We start from the raw sequence: 16,862 nt of genomic DNA, 5'->3' as shown, positions 1-16,862 counted from the left end.
ATTAGTAAATATTATTATTTTTTATCAACGTTTAGCCAACAATAATTTATACCAATATTTACAAAATTTTTGCGTAAAAGTATATAGTTTATATCTATATTTATTTGAATTTGCACATATGAATCAATATAATTTGCACCTATTTTTAGAATTTACACATATAAATTAATAAAATTTATTTGTTAAATATAATTTAGTGTTTGAACTGGTTAAAGACAATTTATTTGTTAAATTTATTAGTTATTAGAAAAACCTACTCTTAATTTTACCTTTTCTTTTTTGTTGGGGGCTTGTTTTTACCTTTTCTAATAATCTATCTTATTAGCTTTAATTTATTCCGAATATAGATTTTATTTATATGTGTTATCTTAAAAAAAATTATACAGATAATATTTTTGATAGATGTTATACAGATACTTTTTGTCTTTGCTAAATTGAAAAGGTGCCTAGGTTCAAAGAAAAAAAAAAAAAAAAAAACAACTACACTACTTCTTTGACTATGTCACGGGAAGTATCACTTCCATGTACATCTTGGTTCATGAAGTTAATTAGATCCTACGAGGGAGAATCAAGAAAGTGAAAAGCCTAGCTCCTCGTTCAGACTCTCCTTCGCTAATTATACAACAACAACAAAATTTTATCCCACTAAATAGGGTCAACTACATGAATCAAACAATGTTATTGAGTTTTATCATGTATCATGTCTACAGAGAAACTATTTACATATAAATCTTGTTTGACCACTTCATAGATGGTCTTCCTAACAAGTCTTTCTTTATTTTTCCTCCCTTATCCATCTTTCATTTCATCTACCCTCCTGACTAGGTGTTTTGTCGGTCTTCTTCTCACATGTCCAAACCACCCAAAATGCGATTCTATCATATTGCATATAACCACTCATCTATCTCAATATTTTCATCTCTGTCACACTTAACTTATGTTCGTGCTCCTATTTGGCCGCCCAACACTCTGTACATAAAGCATAGCCGATCTGATAGTAGTGCAATAGAATTTACCTTTAAATTTTAAAAGCATTTTTTTGTCACATATAAATTCAGACGCACTCTGCTATTTTGACCAATCTGTTTGGATCCTATGATTTATATTTTATTCAATCTTTCTATTATTTTGTATAATGCACTCAAGATACTTAAATTTTTTTATTTTTGGTAGGATGTAGCATAGGCGGAGTTTTAACATATAAAATACCCTTCGCTAATTATACAGCAGATACTTATTTTTGAAAGAATGGATTAATGAAAGTATTTCTTTTCAATTACCAGAATAAGAAGGGAAAAAAAAAAGAAGGAAAAGAAGAACTACATGTTTTTGCTCGGTAGTAAAAAAAATTTCCATGTCTTTTGTTGGACCCTTTGGATCTATTTGGTGGGCTAAATCCTTTAGTGAAGCCCTGAAAACTAAAAGAAGCCTTCTCAGTATTTCTTTGTTGGGCCTTGAAATTTTTCAATCCCCGGTTGCTAGTCCCGATTCTAACTTTCATAGCAGAAAACAACTATTGCTCGACAAAAAAGTTATTGGATGAACTTACGGTAATGGAATTTGATTATAATAAATATAAATTTGATTTATAGATTTTGAGTATTATAATACCATTCTGTATTTCTATTCAAAATGTCTAATGATCATTATTGCATACTCATTGATCATTACTCATGCACATAGGAAATTAAGGAAAAATGATATCTCGAACTTGAATGCACTTATTTTAAGGGTGAATATTACGGTGTCTATTATTTTGTATCTAAGTTATTAAAAAAAATAAATAAATAATATTTAATAAATTTTATGTAATTTATTTTTTATTTTAAATATTTTATTTTTTATTTAAAAAAAATTAGACAATTTAGACACCATAACAAAAATACCACATAACTCATCTATTTTAAGATGGAAAATAATCATCCAACAAACCAACGTTAGGGCTAGCTTGTTGATGTGAACAATTTTTCCTCGTCCAAACAAACATCTTAATTAGTTCAAGAACTGACTAATAAAAAAAAGAAACATATGCTAACTGAAAGATTCTTGAATACATGATTCAAAACAAAACACAATCAAGAAGATAAAGAGATGATAGAATATTATAGTCAATGAATTGAATGAATTTGAGAATCGTACATAGTACCGAAAAAAATCCATTAAGGTATGCCAACTAGGGTTGACAGTTTAGTAAATGTTTGAAATATCACACTATCAACAATTAATATGTATAACTATTGCAAAATAAAATTATTTGTAATGGTTTTCTAAATACTTGTGTACATATTAGCTGTTTACGTAATATTTATAGTATGCATCCAAGATAAATTAAAGTTCAAATTTTTAGCTTCTTTAATAGATCGACAATCGATGTAGTATGTACTATATGACACACACTGTTTTTGGTCTGTATGGTTAATTTACATCTGTTGGATAGTATAATCTTAGTTGTTAATTATAAAAGAAACCTAGCTCTCATCGCAGAAAACAAAACTTAATTACACTAATCACCTAACCTGTTTTGAGGGTGAGAAACTCTTGTGAATATATAATCTTCTTCGGGTTCATTAATATTGTATTTGTGTCACTAATTAACTCGTGGATCCACTCATGTCGAAAATGATTTTAATCATTTCTCGTCTGTATGTAGCAGCCTCAGACTCTAAGCATAATACATTAGAAGTGAACTCAGCTACTTGAGATGCATCTCCTTCCAAAGCACGAACTATCTGCAACACATACATGCAAGGATCATTAAAATAATAAAACATAGTTTTTTCTTTTAAAAAAAATATGGTAAAAAACTTTTATAATTATATAAAATATATTTTATTGAATATAAAATAATTTCTTTTTTCGAAAAAGAAACCATTATAAATAGACCTTTTACATATTTAATTTGAAGAATGTTATATGCACTTGTGTTGTACACTTTTCTTTTTAATTATTAAAAGTGATAGATAAAATATTAAAAAAAATATTTTATTATATCATAAACAAAATATGTACATGAACAAAATTTTTTATTTGTCTTATATTTTTTTTATTCATAGATTTAAACTAACAAAAAGAATCACATAAATGGTAATACTAACATAAAGTCGATCTAAAATACTTTTTATATTGATGCTTTTAAGTGTTATAATATGATTGGATATATTTTTAAACCAGTTTAACAACTTAAATTTAAAAAAACCACAAGAGTAATGCTATGGAGCCAATGGTCTAAGTGTATAATGGGTACAATGGACTATTGAGTTATAAAATGAACATCACTCATACTATTCAGAATAATCATCCGAATACTAGGATAATAAACATCTCAGGTCATGAAACTACTCATCCCTACTGCCCTTTGATTTCACCAGTTTCGGCCTGGGATTTAAAAATTGCTTCGGCACAAAATAAGAAACGGTCTCTCCAACGCATAAATGGTTGAGAGAGTCCTCGACCCGCAACAGATGGAGGAGGATTTATTCAATCACATAGTTTAGGCTCCTAGAATATGGCGCCCTTGGGGCGCTGCCGATCATTTGATTGGAATGAAATTTGGAATGGGTACACTTGATGATATGAATCATTTGAAAAATAAACGTATTCGTTCCGGAGGAGGCTAGGTTAGCCGAAAGATGGTTATCGGTTCAAGGACGCAAGGTGCCCCTGCTTTTTCAGGGTAAGAAGGGGTAGAGAAAATGCCTCGAGCCAATGTTCGATTAAAAAGAATGAAAGCTCGTTGCTTTTTGTTTCTCTATAATTGGAGTTGCCAAGTTCTATCCCTTTATTACTTAAACCCAACTGATTTTGTTCACGAATTCAAACAAAAAAATGGTCCGATCCAAAAACTTAAACTGATTTTAGGGTTCACCAAATATCTAACTCTTGACCTTTCGAATCTAAAGTTCTAATATCATGTCATGATACTACTCATCCCAAAAACTTTAGCTGATGGAAAAAGGTAACGCTAATGGTTATATCTCTAATATTCTCTAAACCTCCATTATTCATATTGTACAAATATTCTATTGACTCCTTATACTTTCTCAAACCACAAAAAACTGATTTATTGTAATAGAATCTATAAAATGTAAATCCATTTTTTATGACCCGCACTGAGTTACTCTCCCACTGCCATGAAAACCTATACCCAATTCTAAGACAGCCACCTTTCTCCCGCTTCTTATCTTCCTTTTCTTTCCTGTGGTTGAACGTCGGTGTCGCTATCACCGGCCTTATTGGTGTCGGCATCGCTGCTCCGTTCTCACTTCTTCTCGTGCGTTCTTGCTACTACTCCTTTCTGCTCCTGCACCGCCAACCAAATCTCTCCAAGGTGCCTCTCTGCCTCACCTTTCCGCCGTCTATGCTTGCATTCTCTCTTTCGTCCGTCTCTCTGTCTTTCCTTCTGCTATGGCAACTTCTCTTGTTCTGGTAATTCCGCTTCTCTGCTTTGCATACTCCTCTTCTCATATTTTGCTTTATTTCAATCAATCACATTAAATTAAATCTTTTTTTTGTTATAGTAGTCACTAGTATTTTATCTTTTATTGTTTAATTTTAATAAAATGAATGCCTCTATCTTTCATATTGTAAAAGATTTTGATTTTGTGGGAGAAGGTTTATGTAAATAAAAATTTTGATTCTACTAAAGATTACACTCCTGCACTTTAATTTTGTGAATAATCTAAAACTTGTGAGTAACCTTATTTTATTTTAAATAGGTTATTTATGTCGAAATTTCTGGATACTTTGGCCTTTTTTTATTCTTAATTTACTTGGTCTCTTGATTGTTGTAATGGGGTGTTTAGTTTTTATTTTACTTGTAGTTAGATTTAATTTGATGTGGTATATGGAGTTGTTGGAGTTGATAGTTTGTTTGGAGTCTTTCTCAACTTATATTTATTATTGTTCTTATACAATGCAGCTGTCAGCTACACCTTTGATCTCATCATTTTTTTATTTGATTTGTTTACCACATTACTATGAATTTGTATTTTTCTTTAGTTTGCACTAGTTAAGGTTTCTTTAGTTAATTTTTTTGTTGTTGTTAAAAATCATTACTCAGATGAATTTATTACTGATTATCATCACTAAATTTTGAATTTATTGCTATTTATCTATTGTCTGTTGAAAACGATGGTACTTAGGAGTGAGAACAACACGGGTGTATAACAGTGTTGATAGAGAGAACGATGCATAGAAGAGGTAGAAGGACGGTGTTGAGAGACTGAACAGTGAGTACGACGTGAAGAGAAAGACTGAGAACGATGGCGGTTGCTGGTCTAGACGGCAGTGACGGCAGAGACTAGAGAGGAGTAAAGGTGGTAATTTGTTACAAGAGAGTGAGAAGGAATGAGGGTAGCAGATGACAGTGAGAAAAGAGGTAGAGAGAGTCTGAGGGTTTTTAAAATTAATAAATATATAAATGGGGCATTATAGTTATTTTCTATAAAAGAAATTACAACAATTCACTTTGTCTAATATCATTAATTAGTTCAAATAAAAAAAACAGTTCGTAATAAAAAATCATTAAAGATGAACTAAATTTGACTATTGCTATATGTTGAGTATAAATTGGTGGAGATTTTATGTCTTTAGAAAAAGACGCTTCTTGCATCTTTTGTAAGAGTGGTCCTTATTTTTAACTAGATTTCTACAAAGATGTGAAGTATTTATACAAGAATGCAAGCAGATGCCTTAGCTAGCAACAAGTCAAACAGCCATAACAAACTTTTCCTATTTAGCAGATTAACCACTAAGGCACTAACTACCATAACAGTTCTCAACTTCCTACACTTTCTAACCTTTATTCTTGATAGTATAAATGAGATGTGCATGTGTCCATATAATTTCTTATTTAATTTGATGTGAACTTACAAGTTAAACCTTTGTTAATAAAAGTCAAAATTATGACTATTTTATTATTACCTGGCTCATTTTTGGTCGAAGCTTTGCTTCATATCGTATAGAAGCAGCTGCAGAGGCCAGCATGGAAACCATTTCGGTTGGTTCATACTGATTTTGGAGCTTTCGGTCAGCTACAACTTCAAAATTATTGTCTTTCAAAACCTTTGTTAGTAAAGGCATTGCCTGCCAGAATTCACAAAACCACTTCGGTGAAAAGATTAAACTAATAGAAAAAGATACATGAATAATTATATATGTACAAATATAATAGTACATTAGCGTTTGTACCAAACTAACCTCCATGAAAGTATGATGTGAATCAATTACTGGTCGGCGGCCAGTAATTAACTCAAGAAGCATGACTTCGAAGGAGAAAACGTTGGCCTTTTCGGTGAGGTTTCCACTGGAAGCATATTCAGGAGCTACATACCTGACCTAACAATTCATGCATGAGCATTTTATTGTTATGGTTGAATTGATGAAGAATTGTGAAGAGAGAAAAAGATGGATGTGTTGTAATAATGTACCCTAGAGTTCCCATCACTCGAGTGGAAACATGCGTATTCATATCCGGGCAAAACTTTGCAAGCCCAAAATCAGCAACCTGCAGACACAATGCAAGGGGTTGTTCATCAAGTTCATCGAATGGATAAATTGATCATTTGCTCACCTTCGCTTGGAAATTAAAATCGAGGAGAATGTTAGCAGCTTTGATATCACGATGGATGATCTTGGGATAACCTGAAAATACAAAAATCGTTATACGTTGATACTTGATAGGCATCGTAGTAGTTAACGAAGAAATCACATTCTAATGCATAGAGTATGAGGGCGGATTCTCTCCGATCCACTGAAACTGCATATATCGTAGCAGTTTATTATGAATAGACTTTTGCTATTTATTAGATTAAAATATTATACCTACATTAAAATTAATCTTCATATAATACGTATTTATATTTTAATATGTATTTTATAAAAATAAATATTATTTTAGTCTCTAAAATTTAAGATTAAAATCAAAATATTGTTAACTTTTTTGTTCCAAATGATTCTCCATGTTCTATTTAGTATTAAAATTGTCTTTTAAAGATAATAATTTTTTTAAAAAACTAAAAATATCTCATTACACCATATTTACCCTGTAATCGCCACCACTGCCTTCCTTTTTACATTCATTACCATCATCACCAACACCTCAATTTTTTTTTAATCAATAACATTAAATATTTCAAATTCAACAACAATAACAAAAAATTTAGATTTTTTAAAATAAAAAAGAATGAAAAAATTCATCAATTAAAGATAAAGAAACAAACAAGATACATAAAGAAGCAGAAACAGCAAAGTCCATGCTTTGCCACTGCTATCACCAGAGAAGGCTATCTCTTTGAGAGACGCTGCGCCTTTACTCCTACTAGACCCGGCAAACAAGTTCCAAAGACAATAACAACAGCTTCCAATAACTTCGAGGGTGAACTCTTACGCTATAAGAAGGACACAATAAAGAAAGAGTCATAGCAAATTATGGAGAAGGTGGTTGCAGCATCAACGTAGAAAGGGGAGCAGCTCGGCAGCGACCTCCTTCAGTTGCGATGGAAACTACTGTGGGAGCACTCTTTCTCTCTCTATCTCTCTCTATTTTGTTCACCCTGAGTCATATTTTTTTCTGAGATTTTCTAAGGTTTTTAGATTTATCTAGGATTTTCTAAGGTTTTTTTAGGATTTTTTAAAGTTTTTTCGGATTTTTCTAAAACTTTTCTAGGATTTTTCAGGATTTTTTAGAATTTTTTAAAATTTTCTAGGGTTATGATGGTGGAGATAAAGAAAATAAGATTTGGGATCAGAGAGGTGAAAAGATAGGGTTAGTAAAATAGTTAAAGGAATGATTTAATACCAAATGAAATGTTAAGAATGATTTTAAATTAAAAACAAAGTTAGAAAAGAATTTGATTTTGACCGTAAATTATAAAAATTAAAATAGTACTTATCACTATTTTATATTACTAATAACTATTTTTTATGATTACTTTTGATGTATACTTAATATAGTTGTCATAAGATATACTCAAAATGAATTAAACAAAATATATATATATATTCATATACAAATACATAAAAACTAAATTGATTATTAATTTTTTATATGCAAATAACAATTTTGTTCTTCAACCAATGAAAAAATCTAAACATAACTGTTATAGATTATTTTTTATCAATAATAGACTTACTATTGTAATTATTTTTTTTGAGAGTACCTAAATAGTACATAGTATATAAGATGTAATAACTCAACAAATATTTTTAAGAAGATTTTGTATTCTCTTTAACAATGAGAACAACTTATTTTTTTTCCCTCTCTTAATCCCTCTTAATCAAACCATTAACATTACAGCTTGAATAGGTTAGGACATGAGATTTTCTTCATTTTTTAGCATATGTACATATATAAAATCAGATATCTAGTTACCTGTTCGCTTGAAAAATGCAACAATGAAAAAAATTAAAAATAGAAGTATGGTTTAGCAACCACTCTGCATCAGTTGTTGAAACTGTCACTAAATTTTCTCTAACATTCACACAAGAAAGCATAACACCTAAGATCTATGTTTTTTACAATCCATACCATAAAATTTACCTTAGAAAATTACACTCTTCACTTCCTTTTCCCAAGAAGAGTACAAGTATCAATCACTTCACTTCCGCTCCCCCACCCTTCCTCATCCTCATCCTCCTCTCATTCATCATGTTATCTAGATTATTTTTTTATCAATAATAGACTTACTATTGTAATTATTTTTTAATGAGAGTACCTAAATAGTACATAGTATATAAGATGTAATAACTCAACAAATATTTTTTAAGGAAATTTTTCATTCTCTTCAAATCAGCTTATTTTTCTCCCTCTCTTAATCCCTCTGATCAAACCATTAACATTAATGCTTGAATAGCTTGTGACATAAGATTTTTTTATTTCTTTTAGAATATGTACATATATATAATCAGATATCTAGTTACCTGTTCGCTTGAAAAATGCAACAATGACAAAAAATGAAAATAGAAGTATAGTTTAGCAACCACTCTGCATCAGCTAAAACTGTCATTAAATTTTCTCTAACACTCACACAAGAAAGTATAACACCTAAGATCCATGTTTTTTACAATTCATACCATAGAATTTTCCTTGTAAAATTACACTCTTCGCTTCGTTTTCTCAAGAAGAACACAAGTATCAATGACCTCACTTCCGCTCCCCCCACCCCTCCTCATCCTCACCCTCCTCCCTTTCACCATGTTACTTAGATTATTTTTTATCAAGCTTACTATTGTAATTATTTTTTAGTGAGAGTACCTAAATAATACATAGTATATAAAATGTAATAACTCAACAAATATTTTTTAAGGAAATTTTTTGTTCTCTTTAACAATGAAAATAACTTATTTTTCTTCCTCTCTTAATTCCTCCTGATCAAACTATTAACATCACAGTTTGAATAACTTAGGATATGAGATTTTCTTCGATAATATTGTATTTGAATTTTTTTGGTGACATATTGTATTTGAATTTGAATATGAATAATATCCTCATATTTAGTTAAAAAATTAATTAAATATCCATTAATAATGTTGAATGAGTCATATATATATATATATATATATATATATATATATATATATCCAAGAAGTAAAATCTTTTAAATTTCATATGAAAGGACATACATTCCTCATGAAGATATGCTATTCCCTTAGCAGCTCCTAGAGCAATCCTCATTCTTGTAGGCCAATCTATAGTAGGACCTTGCCCTGTAGTTCAAATAAGTGAATAGCCATTATAATTTATATCCGATCCATTAAAAAGTTATTAATGCAACCATAAAACAATTTTATTAATATTGTTATTTATTTGTACTATTATAGAAAATCTCTTGGTAAAAACCGATAAGATTTTGATACTCGAATATAATTTTTCTATGACTTTTTACTAGTATATTTATATAATAAAAAATATTATTTATATACTAAAATTAACTATTAAAATTAATTATGTATTATATATTTATATAAAAATATATTTATAGTTTAACTTATTTTTAATATATATTTTATATGTTATAATAGTGACTAATTTTAATATATATCTAATATGATTGTTCTGTAATATTTTATAATAATTATATTATTAAAAAATATACATGATAATTTTTTTAATTTATACACAATCTTTGCAAGTAAAAAGTAAAAAGTAAAAACTAACATACAATTGTATTATTCAACTTTTAAAAAATACCATGTAGATGGAACTCTAATGTATTGTTTGGAACAAATTCATAGACGAGAAGTCTATGGTGGTCGGCGATGCAATATCCAAGCAAAGAAACGAGATTCCTGTGATGAAGCCGAGTGATTATGTCTACTTCAGCTTGGAATTCACGCTCTCCCTGCCTACTTCCATCCTTGAGCTGTTTGATGGCAGCCTCTTTGCCGTTTGGAAGGAGTCCTTTGTGGACATAACCGAATCCACCTTCTCCAAGTAAATTTGCTTTCGAGAACCCATCTGTTGCAACTGCCAACTCCTCGTATCTGAATGGAAAATGCTATGTGTCCTTTAAAATTCAGCCTTTATTCAGCCTTTAAATTTAAATAATATTATTTAAATAAATTTTAGTTAAAAGACATTCCTAATTTGTAGCTAAACATGTTGGTAATTAAAATTAATTTAAATTTCAAATACTAGAATTTCTCTAACTTCCTACTTACTTCATAAAATAGTTATTTTATTAGTTTTTTATTTATTTGCACGTCCCCCTTCCCTCTCTCGTGTACGTTCTTTTTTTTTCTTCTCTCTCTATGTTCTTTACAAAATTTTTTATAGAAGAGTATTATTTCTCTATTGGTAAATTTATTATTTCATATTTAACATTTTATTATTATTATTATTATTATTATTAGATGAGTCGTGCTATTTTGTTTCTATTTCGAGTGACTTACATACTAACTCAAAACTCATTCATCATTATTTTAATAAGATTATATCAATATTTGAATTAAATAATAAATAATCAGTGTATATATCAATATTTTTTTCTTCTTCTTTATTTTTTTCTTTCTTTCTTTCTTTCTTTTATTTTTTTTTGAATTTTTTCATTGCTTATTTGAATATTAACGCTTTTAAAATTATTAAAATGTATGTTCGTAAAAATTATTTTTTTTTCAATTGTAACACATCTAAAATTATTAAAGTATACATAAAATATTTTTAAAACACATCCAAAATTATAAATCTAAAATTTAAATTTAAACATTAAAAATAAAATTAATTTTTTATATCTTATTCGAGAAAAACTCATCTAATATTTCTCTTTTTTTAATAGTTAGATTTTTCCGTTACTTATTTTAATATTAATGCTTTTAAAAGTATTAAAATGCTTGTTTGTAAAAATTCGATTTTGTTTTCAATTGTAACACATCTAAAATTATTAAGTGATACAAAAAATATTTCTAAAACACATCCAAAATCATAAATCAAAAATTTAAATTTAAACATTAAATATAAAATTAATTTTTTTTATATCTTATTCAATAAAATTCATCTAATATTTCTCATTTTTTTTATTATTTGTTGAATTTTATCGTTACTTATTTGAACATTAATGCTTTTAAAATTATTAAAATGTATGTTTGTAAATATTGGTTATTTTTCATTTATTACACATCTAAAATTATTGACTTATATACAAAACATGTTTGAAACACATCCAAAATTTTAAAACGGTTTAAGATTTATTTTAAAATTTTAAATTCAAAATTTTGAATTATAACTAATTTGATTTTTGGATGTGTATTTAAATTGTAATTATAATATATTAATAATTAAATATATTAAATTTAAAATAGAAATTTAAAATTTAAATTTAAATTTTAAATTTCAGTTTTATTTAGTTTGTATTTTGAATGTGTATTTAATTTTAAAAAGACACTAAATCTATTTAAAATTTTTAGATATATTTATTTTATTTTTTTTAAATTATTGTAATAAAAGGCTGAATATTGTACAACTTTTAAAGGATACCTAGTTGAACTGATTACGAAAATATAACATAATGTTTAATTTTGTTGATCTGTTCATCTACTTATTTCAGTTTAAAATAGTAAAAAAGTATTTTTTTTATTTAAATAAAAAAACCGTTATGATTATTCACCTACAAGTAGCAAGTATCATCAACATCAACCGGCTTATAATAATAATACATTCAAGCGAGACTGCGAGAGTAAATTATAAAAGATGCACTCCGATTATCTTAGCACTAAAAAAACATGTCTATAAATTTTATTATTAATAAAAATATTTTTAAATAATTTTAAAAATATGCTAAAAATACTTAGTTGTGATAAAAAACTGCACTATTAATAAAAAATATTATGTGACTTACTAATATTAGAATCTCACTTATGGCACATACATAAGAAGTTCTTTTTGCCAAATCACTCTCTCCAGTTAATATAGAAACTCTTTGTTCACACATGTGTATTTTTACCACATTTTTAAATAGTTTAAATATATTTTTATTGATAACAAAAGTTGAGAATATTTTTATTAATAATAAAATATTTCAAATGCATTTTTTGTGATTTATCTTTCAAACAACCTAAAAATTGACATGAGCTAACTATTAAAATATTAACGAAAAATATTTCTGATGCACTTTAATTTCAACTCTTATCGAAATAGTTTAACCTTTTGAAACTAAATAAAACCCCAAAAAAGAAGAGTTTTGACTTATGGAAGAGTGATTATCCTTGATAATTATGCTGAAGGGGATTAATTAATTGAATATAAATTATATCATGAATTCTTCTCTCCGTATGGATCGATGTTTTACTTCAAACTATCGAAAAAAAAAGGAACTAATAGAACTGGTGCGTCCTTTTCTATTCCTTCAAAGAAAGACACATGAGAGGTCGCAATTTAAAAATATTTTTGTTCTAATACATTCCTAAATGTCTTTTCGAAATTCAAAGTAATAGAGAATGTGAGGAATGGATTATGAACTTCGAAAGGTTAAACATGTTATTTTATTCTTTTTCAACGTAACTTTAATGTAATTTCCTTTAGTGAAGCCTTGAAAACTATAAGAAATTAAACCTTCGCAGTTTTTCTTTGTTGGGCCTTGAAAAATTTTCAAGCCCCGGATGTCAGTCCCGATTCTAACTTTTATAGCAAAAACAACTTTTGCTCGACAAACAAAAAAATTGGATGAATTTACGGTAATGGAATTTGATTATGATTGCAAATTTGTTTTATTATAAATATAAATTTGATTTATGGATTTTGATTTTGAGTACTATAATACCATTCCGTATTTCTATTCAAAATGTCTAATGATCATTATTGCATACTCATTGATCATTACTCATGCACATAGGAAATTAAGGAAAATGGATTACATCTAGCTACGTCTCGGACTTGAATGCACTTATTTTAAGATGGAAAATCATCCATCAAACCAACGTTAGGACTACCTTGTTAATGTGAACAATTTTTCCTCATCCAAACAAATATCTGAGTTCAAGAACTCACTAATAAGAATAGAAATGGTTAATATAAGTTTTTTGACTTATAAAAAGTTCGATCAGAGGATATAGAGAAGCAAAAGTGTGATCTAGATGGCTAGTTGTAGAGGAATTCCTCTTTGCGTATAGGTCGAAAGTTTTAATAACGGGAGGGGTAAAAAAAACAAAATTGAAACCAGAAAACATCACGTGATAAATATGAACACATTGTCAGAAAGTGAAGCTTGAAGGACAAAGTAAGATAGAATGTGGGGAGTCACCATGAGAATTTAGAGTCAAGGTAAAGTCGTGGCTTTAGAAAAAAAAAAAAGAATCAGATTATGGTCAAGATTATTCAGAAGCTAGTCCATTCTTATAATCTATAAATATGAGAAACCTAAAAAGGTTGGGAGAAAATTAGATCATCAGATAAAGCCATAAAATTCTCAATCTTAATGACGGAACGGAAGAACATAGAGTACAAGTGCATATGAGTGTTAGAAGTCAATTTTTAATTTGTTTTCTTTTATTTGTTTGATTAATTTTCTTTCATTTCTTTGCACTTTTGTTGTTATTTTGCTTTCATTAAAATTTTTACACTTTCATTTATTGAATTTTCTTTATTTAAATAATTTATTCCTTTACTTTATTCATTATAAATCTACCACTAGTAATTTCGACACAAGTCACTTCATAAATACAATTACTAAGTAATTTTCGAGTTGAGCTTACTCTTTTTTAGAAGAGTCGTATTTGCTCTCTGAATTGAGATCTTGATACAAGTTCGATTCGACACCCTGTCGAAACATACCAAAATCGAGTGAAACAGAAACATATGCTAACTGAAAGGTTCTTGAATATGATTCAAAACAAAATACAATCAAGAAGATAAAGAGATGATAGAATATATAGTCAATGAATTGAATGAATTTGAGAATTGTACATAGTACAGAGAACGCTAAGGTTTATATACATCAATGAGCTGGGCTGCATTCTCTAACAAGCCAGTGAATAACTAGAAACTGAAAAGTGAAATATCCGTTAATTTACAGTAATTATCATAACTAACTTTCGTCTTTCACCTAACTATAATATTTTGTGGGAAGGACCTTTTAGAGTCGAAAAAATATTTAATGCCAATGCTTATGAATTAAAAGATATAATAGCTACTCGATTAATAGGGCATGTAAATGATAAATATCTAAAGTTATATCATTGTCGTTAATCAAAAGTATAGAAGGTGCATACAAAAGAAAAGTTCATATTCAAAGTTCCAACAAATACGATAATTCAAAACAATGTTCTAAACTTAAGCTTAATATCTTTCTACTTTCGACCTAAGGCAACAGCTTCTTCGACAGTGTCTTATTTGGCAATGATTGTTTGATAATTGACATTTTCCATAAGGGCAGTACAACCTGAAGTTTTAGATGCATGAACCTGATTTATTTTCTGAATTCGCCGATCAAGATCATTTGTAACTTCGACCTTGATTTTGCTTGCCTCCAACTCAGCCAATTCTTTTTAAAAAATCTCGACTTTAGTGGCTATAATCTTTTTCTAGACCCAACCTTCTAATAAGACTTCTTCAAATTGAGACTAGGCTATTTCACATTTCTTTAACTGTCTATCATGGATAGCCAAAGTCTCAATTGCTTTGTTGAAGTTTTTCTCAACAGAGTCCACCTTGGCAATGTGATTGTAAATGTCTTCTATGAAAGTTTCCAAGGCTATCAAGGCATCGGTTGAAATTTTCTGGTTTAGAAAATCGAGGAAGACTAATAGTTGAGCTTTCAGGTTAACATTATTATTGATCTCTTCCAAGGGATGGTTGAGGCATTCGAGAACAATGTTGACCCTTTGACAACTAAAGAGTCGGGGCCTGGTGGAAGTTGCGGCTTAGTAGAAGTGACTTCTTCTTGATGAGTCAGAATAATTTTTGCTGTGTCTTGCACTGGGGGACTCCAGGTTCTTGACCAAAAGAGGACAAAATTCTTGTCTCTTTGAAAGAGTACACCTGTCGAGCTTCCAAAAGGATGTTGGCAAAGTTGAAGTCGAAGTCATCAAAGTTTAGATCTTCGACTTCAGAAGTAAGGACATTGATAGGAGACTCGTCACGTTCGACATCAGTTGGCTTTTGGATAGGAAAAATGGTAGAAGTAGCTGCAACTGATGTCAAAATAGGACCAAATTTCTGCTGGAATATATATATATATATATATATATATATATATATATATATATGTTACATAAAGCAAAAAATGTGACTGTAAAAAAAGAAAGAAAAAAAAGGCAAGTACAATTACCATTGGGGAGTCAGTAGAAGCCTGGGAAGCTGCAGTCGGTGGTGTAGGCTAAATTGGATTTAAGAAAGGAAGAGAAATAGTAACCTTTGGATGACGTTGGGCAACTTTAGCCTCGACACCTGATGGGTTGGCACTTCGCTCAGAGTAACTTTGCGTTTCAGCTTGAGATTTCGAGCTACAATTGGCAGGTTTCGACTAAAAAAAATAGATTATTAAAATATGCATAACTAAGGTTGACTATCAAAGGTGAAGAATGCGAAAAGTATCTTGATAAGAGGAGCTGGATCAGATTTTTGTATTTTCTTGGGTTCATCCCCCATGAGGATGGCTCCCCGTTTTTTCGAAGGCAAAGTGGTCTCACTCGATCGTCCTTTGCCTCAACCCCTTTTAGACTTTGTTTTCTTGGGGGCAGCTTCCTCATCTGATTTCTAGTTTTTCTCAACCGGTTTAGGGTCGGGAGCAATGCCCGCTAGGATCATTGGTCGAGCAGCTGGAACATGAGGAAATTATAAGGGAAGTGAGGACTTAAAAAGATTATACATTTAGGAAATCATGGTACCTAGAGGATATCCAGCAATTCCCATCTGACCATGAATTTTATCCCTGGTGCCTGTGTAATAGATGGCAACAGTTGTGTTTATGCCAAAGGTACGAAGTTCCTTCTTTCAGAGTCGATAATCTACTTCCAGGATCTTTTAGGAGGGTCGGGAAGTCGATCAGCAAGATAAAAAGGGCATTGGAAAAAAGAGAAACTTGAACGTTTTTATAAAATATTTTTTCTGAACAAAAGGATCTCAAGATAATGCTTTAAAATAATGATCGAGTCATCTATGAAAATGTGCCTTTTTTTTTCTTTTCCCATATCTTTGAGGCCTTGATGAAGACGCACCTTACATTTCTGAAGTGTCATTTTATCTTATAATACTTTTCAAAGGCAATGATTTTGTTGGTGTGCTCAACTTTGGTTTTCTTCTATGCAACAAAAGTCTGTGCAGGAGGAAGAACCAGGTTAGAAAGTACTTGTTCGACTGAGGGGCAATGAGATTCATAATACTCGACCATCATTTGTGAAAATCGGCGAAAGGAAGCATAATTTGAGGTCAT

The 16,862-nt window shown here is 29.6% G+C and overlaps 1 protein-coding gene across 1 annotated transcript; it reads right to left on the bottom strand.

The window, feature by feature from the left end:
- Positions 1-2,591: 2,591 nt before the first annotated feature.
- LOC112795341 (proline-rich receptor-like protein kinase PERK1) lies at positions 2,592-16,342 on the bottom strand. The gene is made up of 10 exons (XM_072234570.1): positions 16,318-16,342; positions 15,470-15,615; positions 14,185-14,249; positions 10,190-10,482; positions 9,622-9,705; positions 6,572-6,642; positions 6,429-6,505; positions 6,190-6,331; positions 5,923-6,084; positions 2,592-2,729 (listed from the first exon to the last, which is right to left on the bottom strand). Exons 1-10 carry the CDS (start codon positions 16,340-16,342, stop codon positions 2,592-2,594), a joined length of 1,203 nt encoding a protein of 400 aa, XP_072090671.1.
- Positions 16,343-16,862: the final 520 nt, after the last annotated feature.

Source organism: Arachis hypogaea, chromosome 4 (assembly GCF_003086295.3).
Source record: "Arachis hypogaea cultivar Tifrunner chromosome 4, arahy.Tifrunner.gnm2.J5K5, whole genome shotgun sequence".
In the NCBI taxonomy this organism is placed as follows: Eukaryota; Viridiplantae; Streptophyta; class Magnoliopsida; order Fabales; family Fabaceae; genus Arachis; species Arachis hypogaea.
This window is presented reverse-complemented; position numbering and strand designations above follow the sequence as displayed.

Coding starts and splice junctions, on each gene's coding strand:
- LOC112795341 (XM_072234570.1), bottom strand. CDS start 16,342: ATGGGAATTGCTGGATATCCTCTAG. Junction 10,483..14,184: donor TACGACTCTTCTAAAAAAGA/GTAAGCTCAACT, acceptor TTTTCCATTCAG/ATACGAGGAGTTGGCAGTTG. Junction 6,506..6,571: donor ATTTTAATTTCCAAGCGAAG/GTGAGCAAATGA, acceptor TTGTGTCTGCAG/GTTGCTGATTTTGGGCTTGC.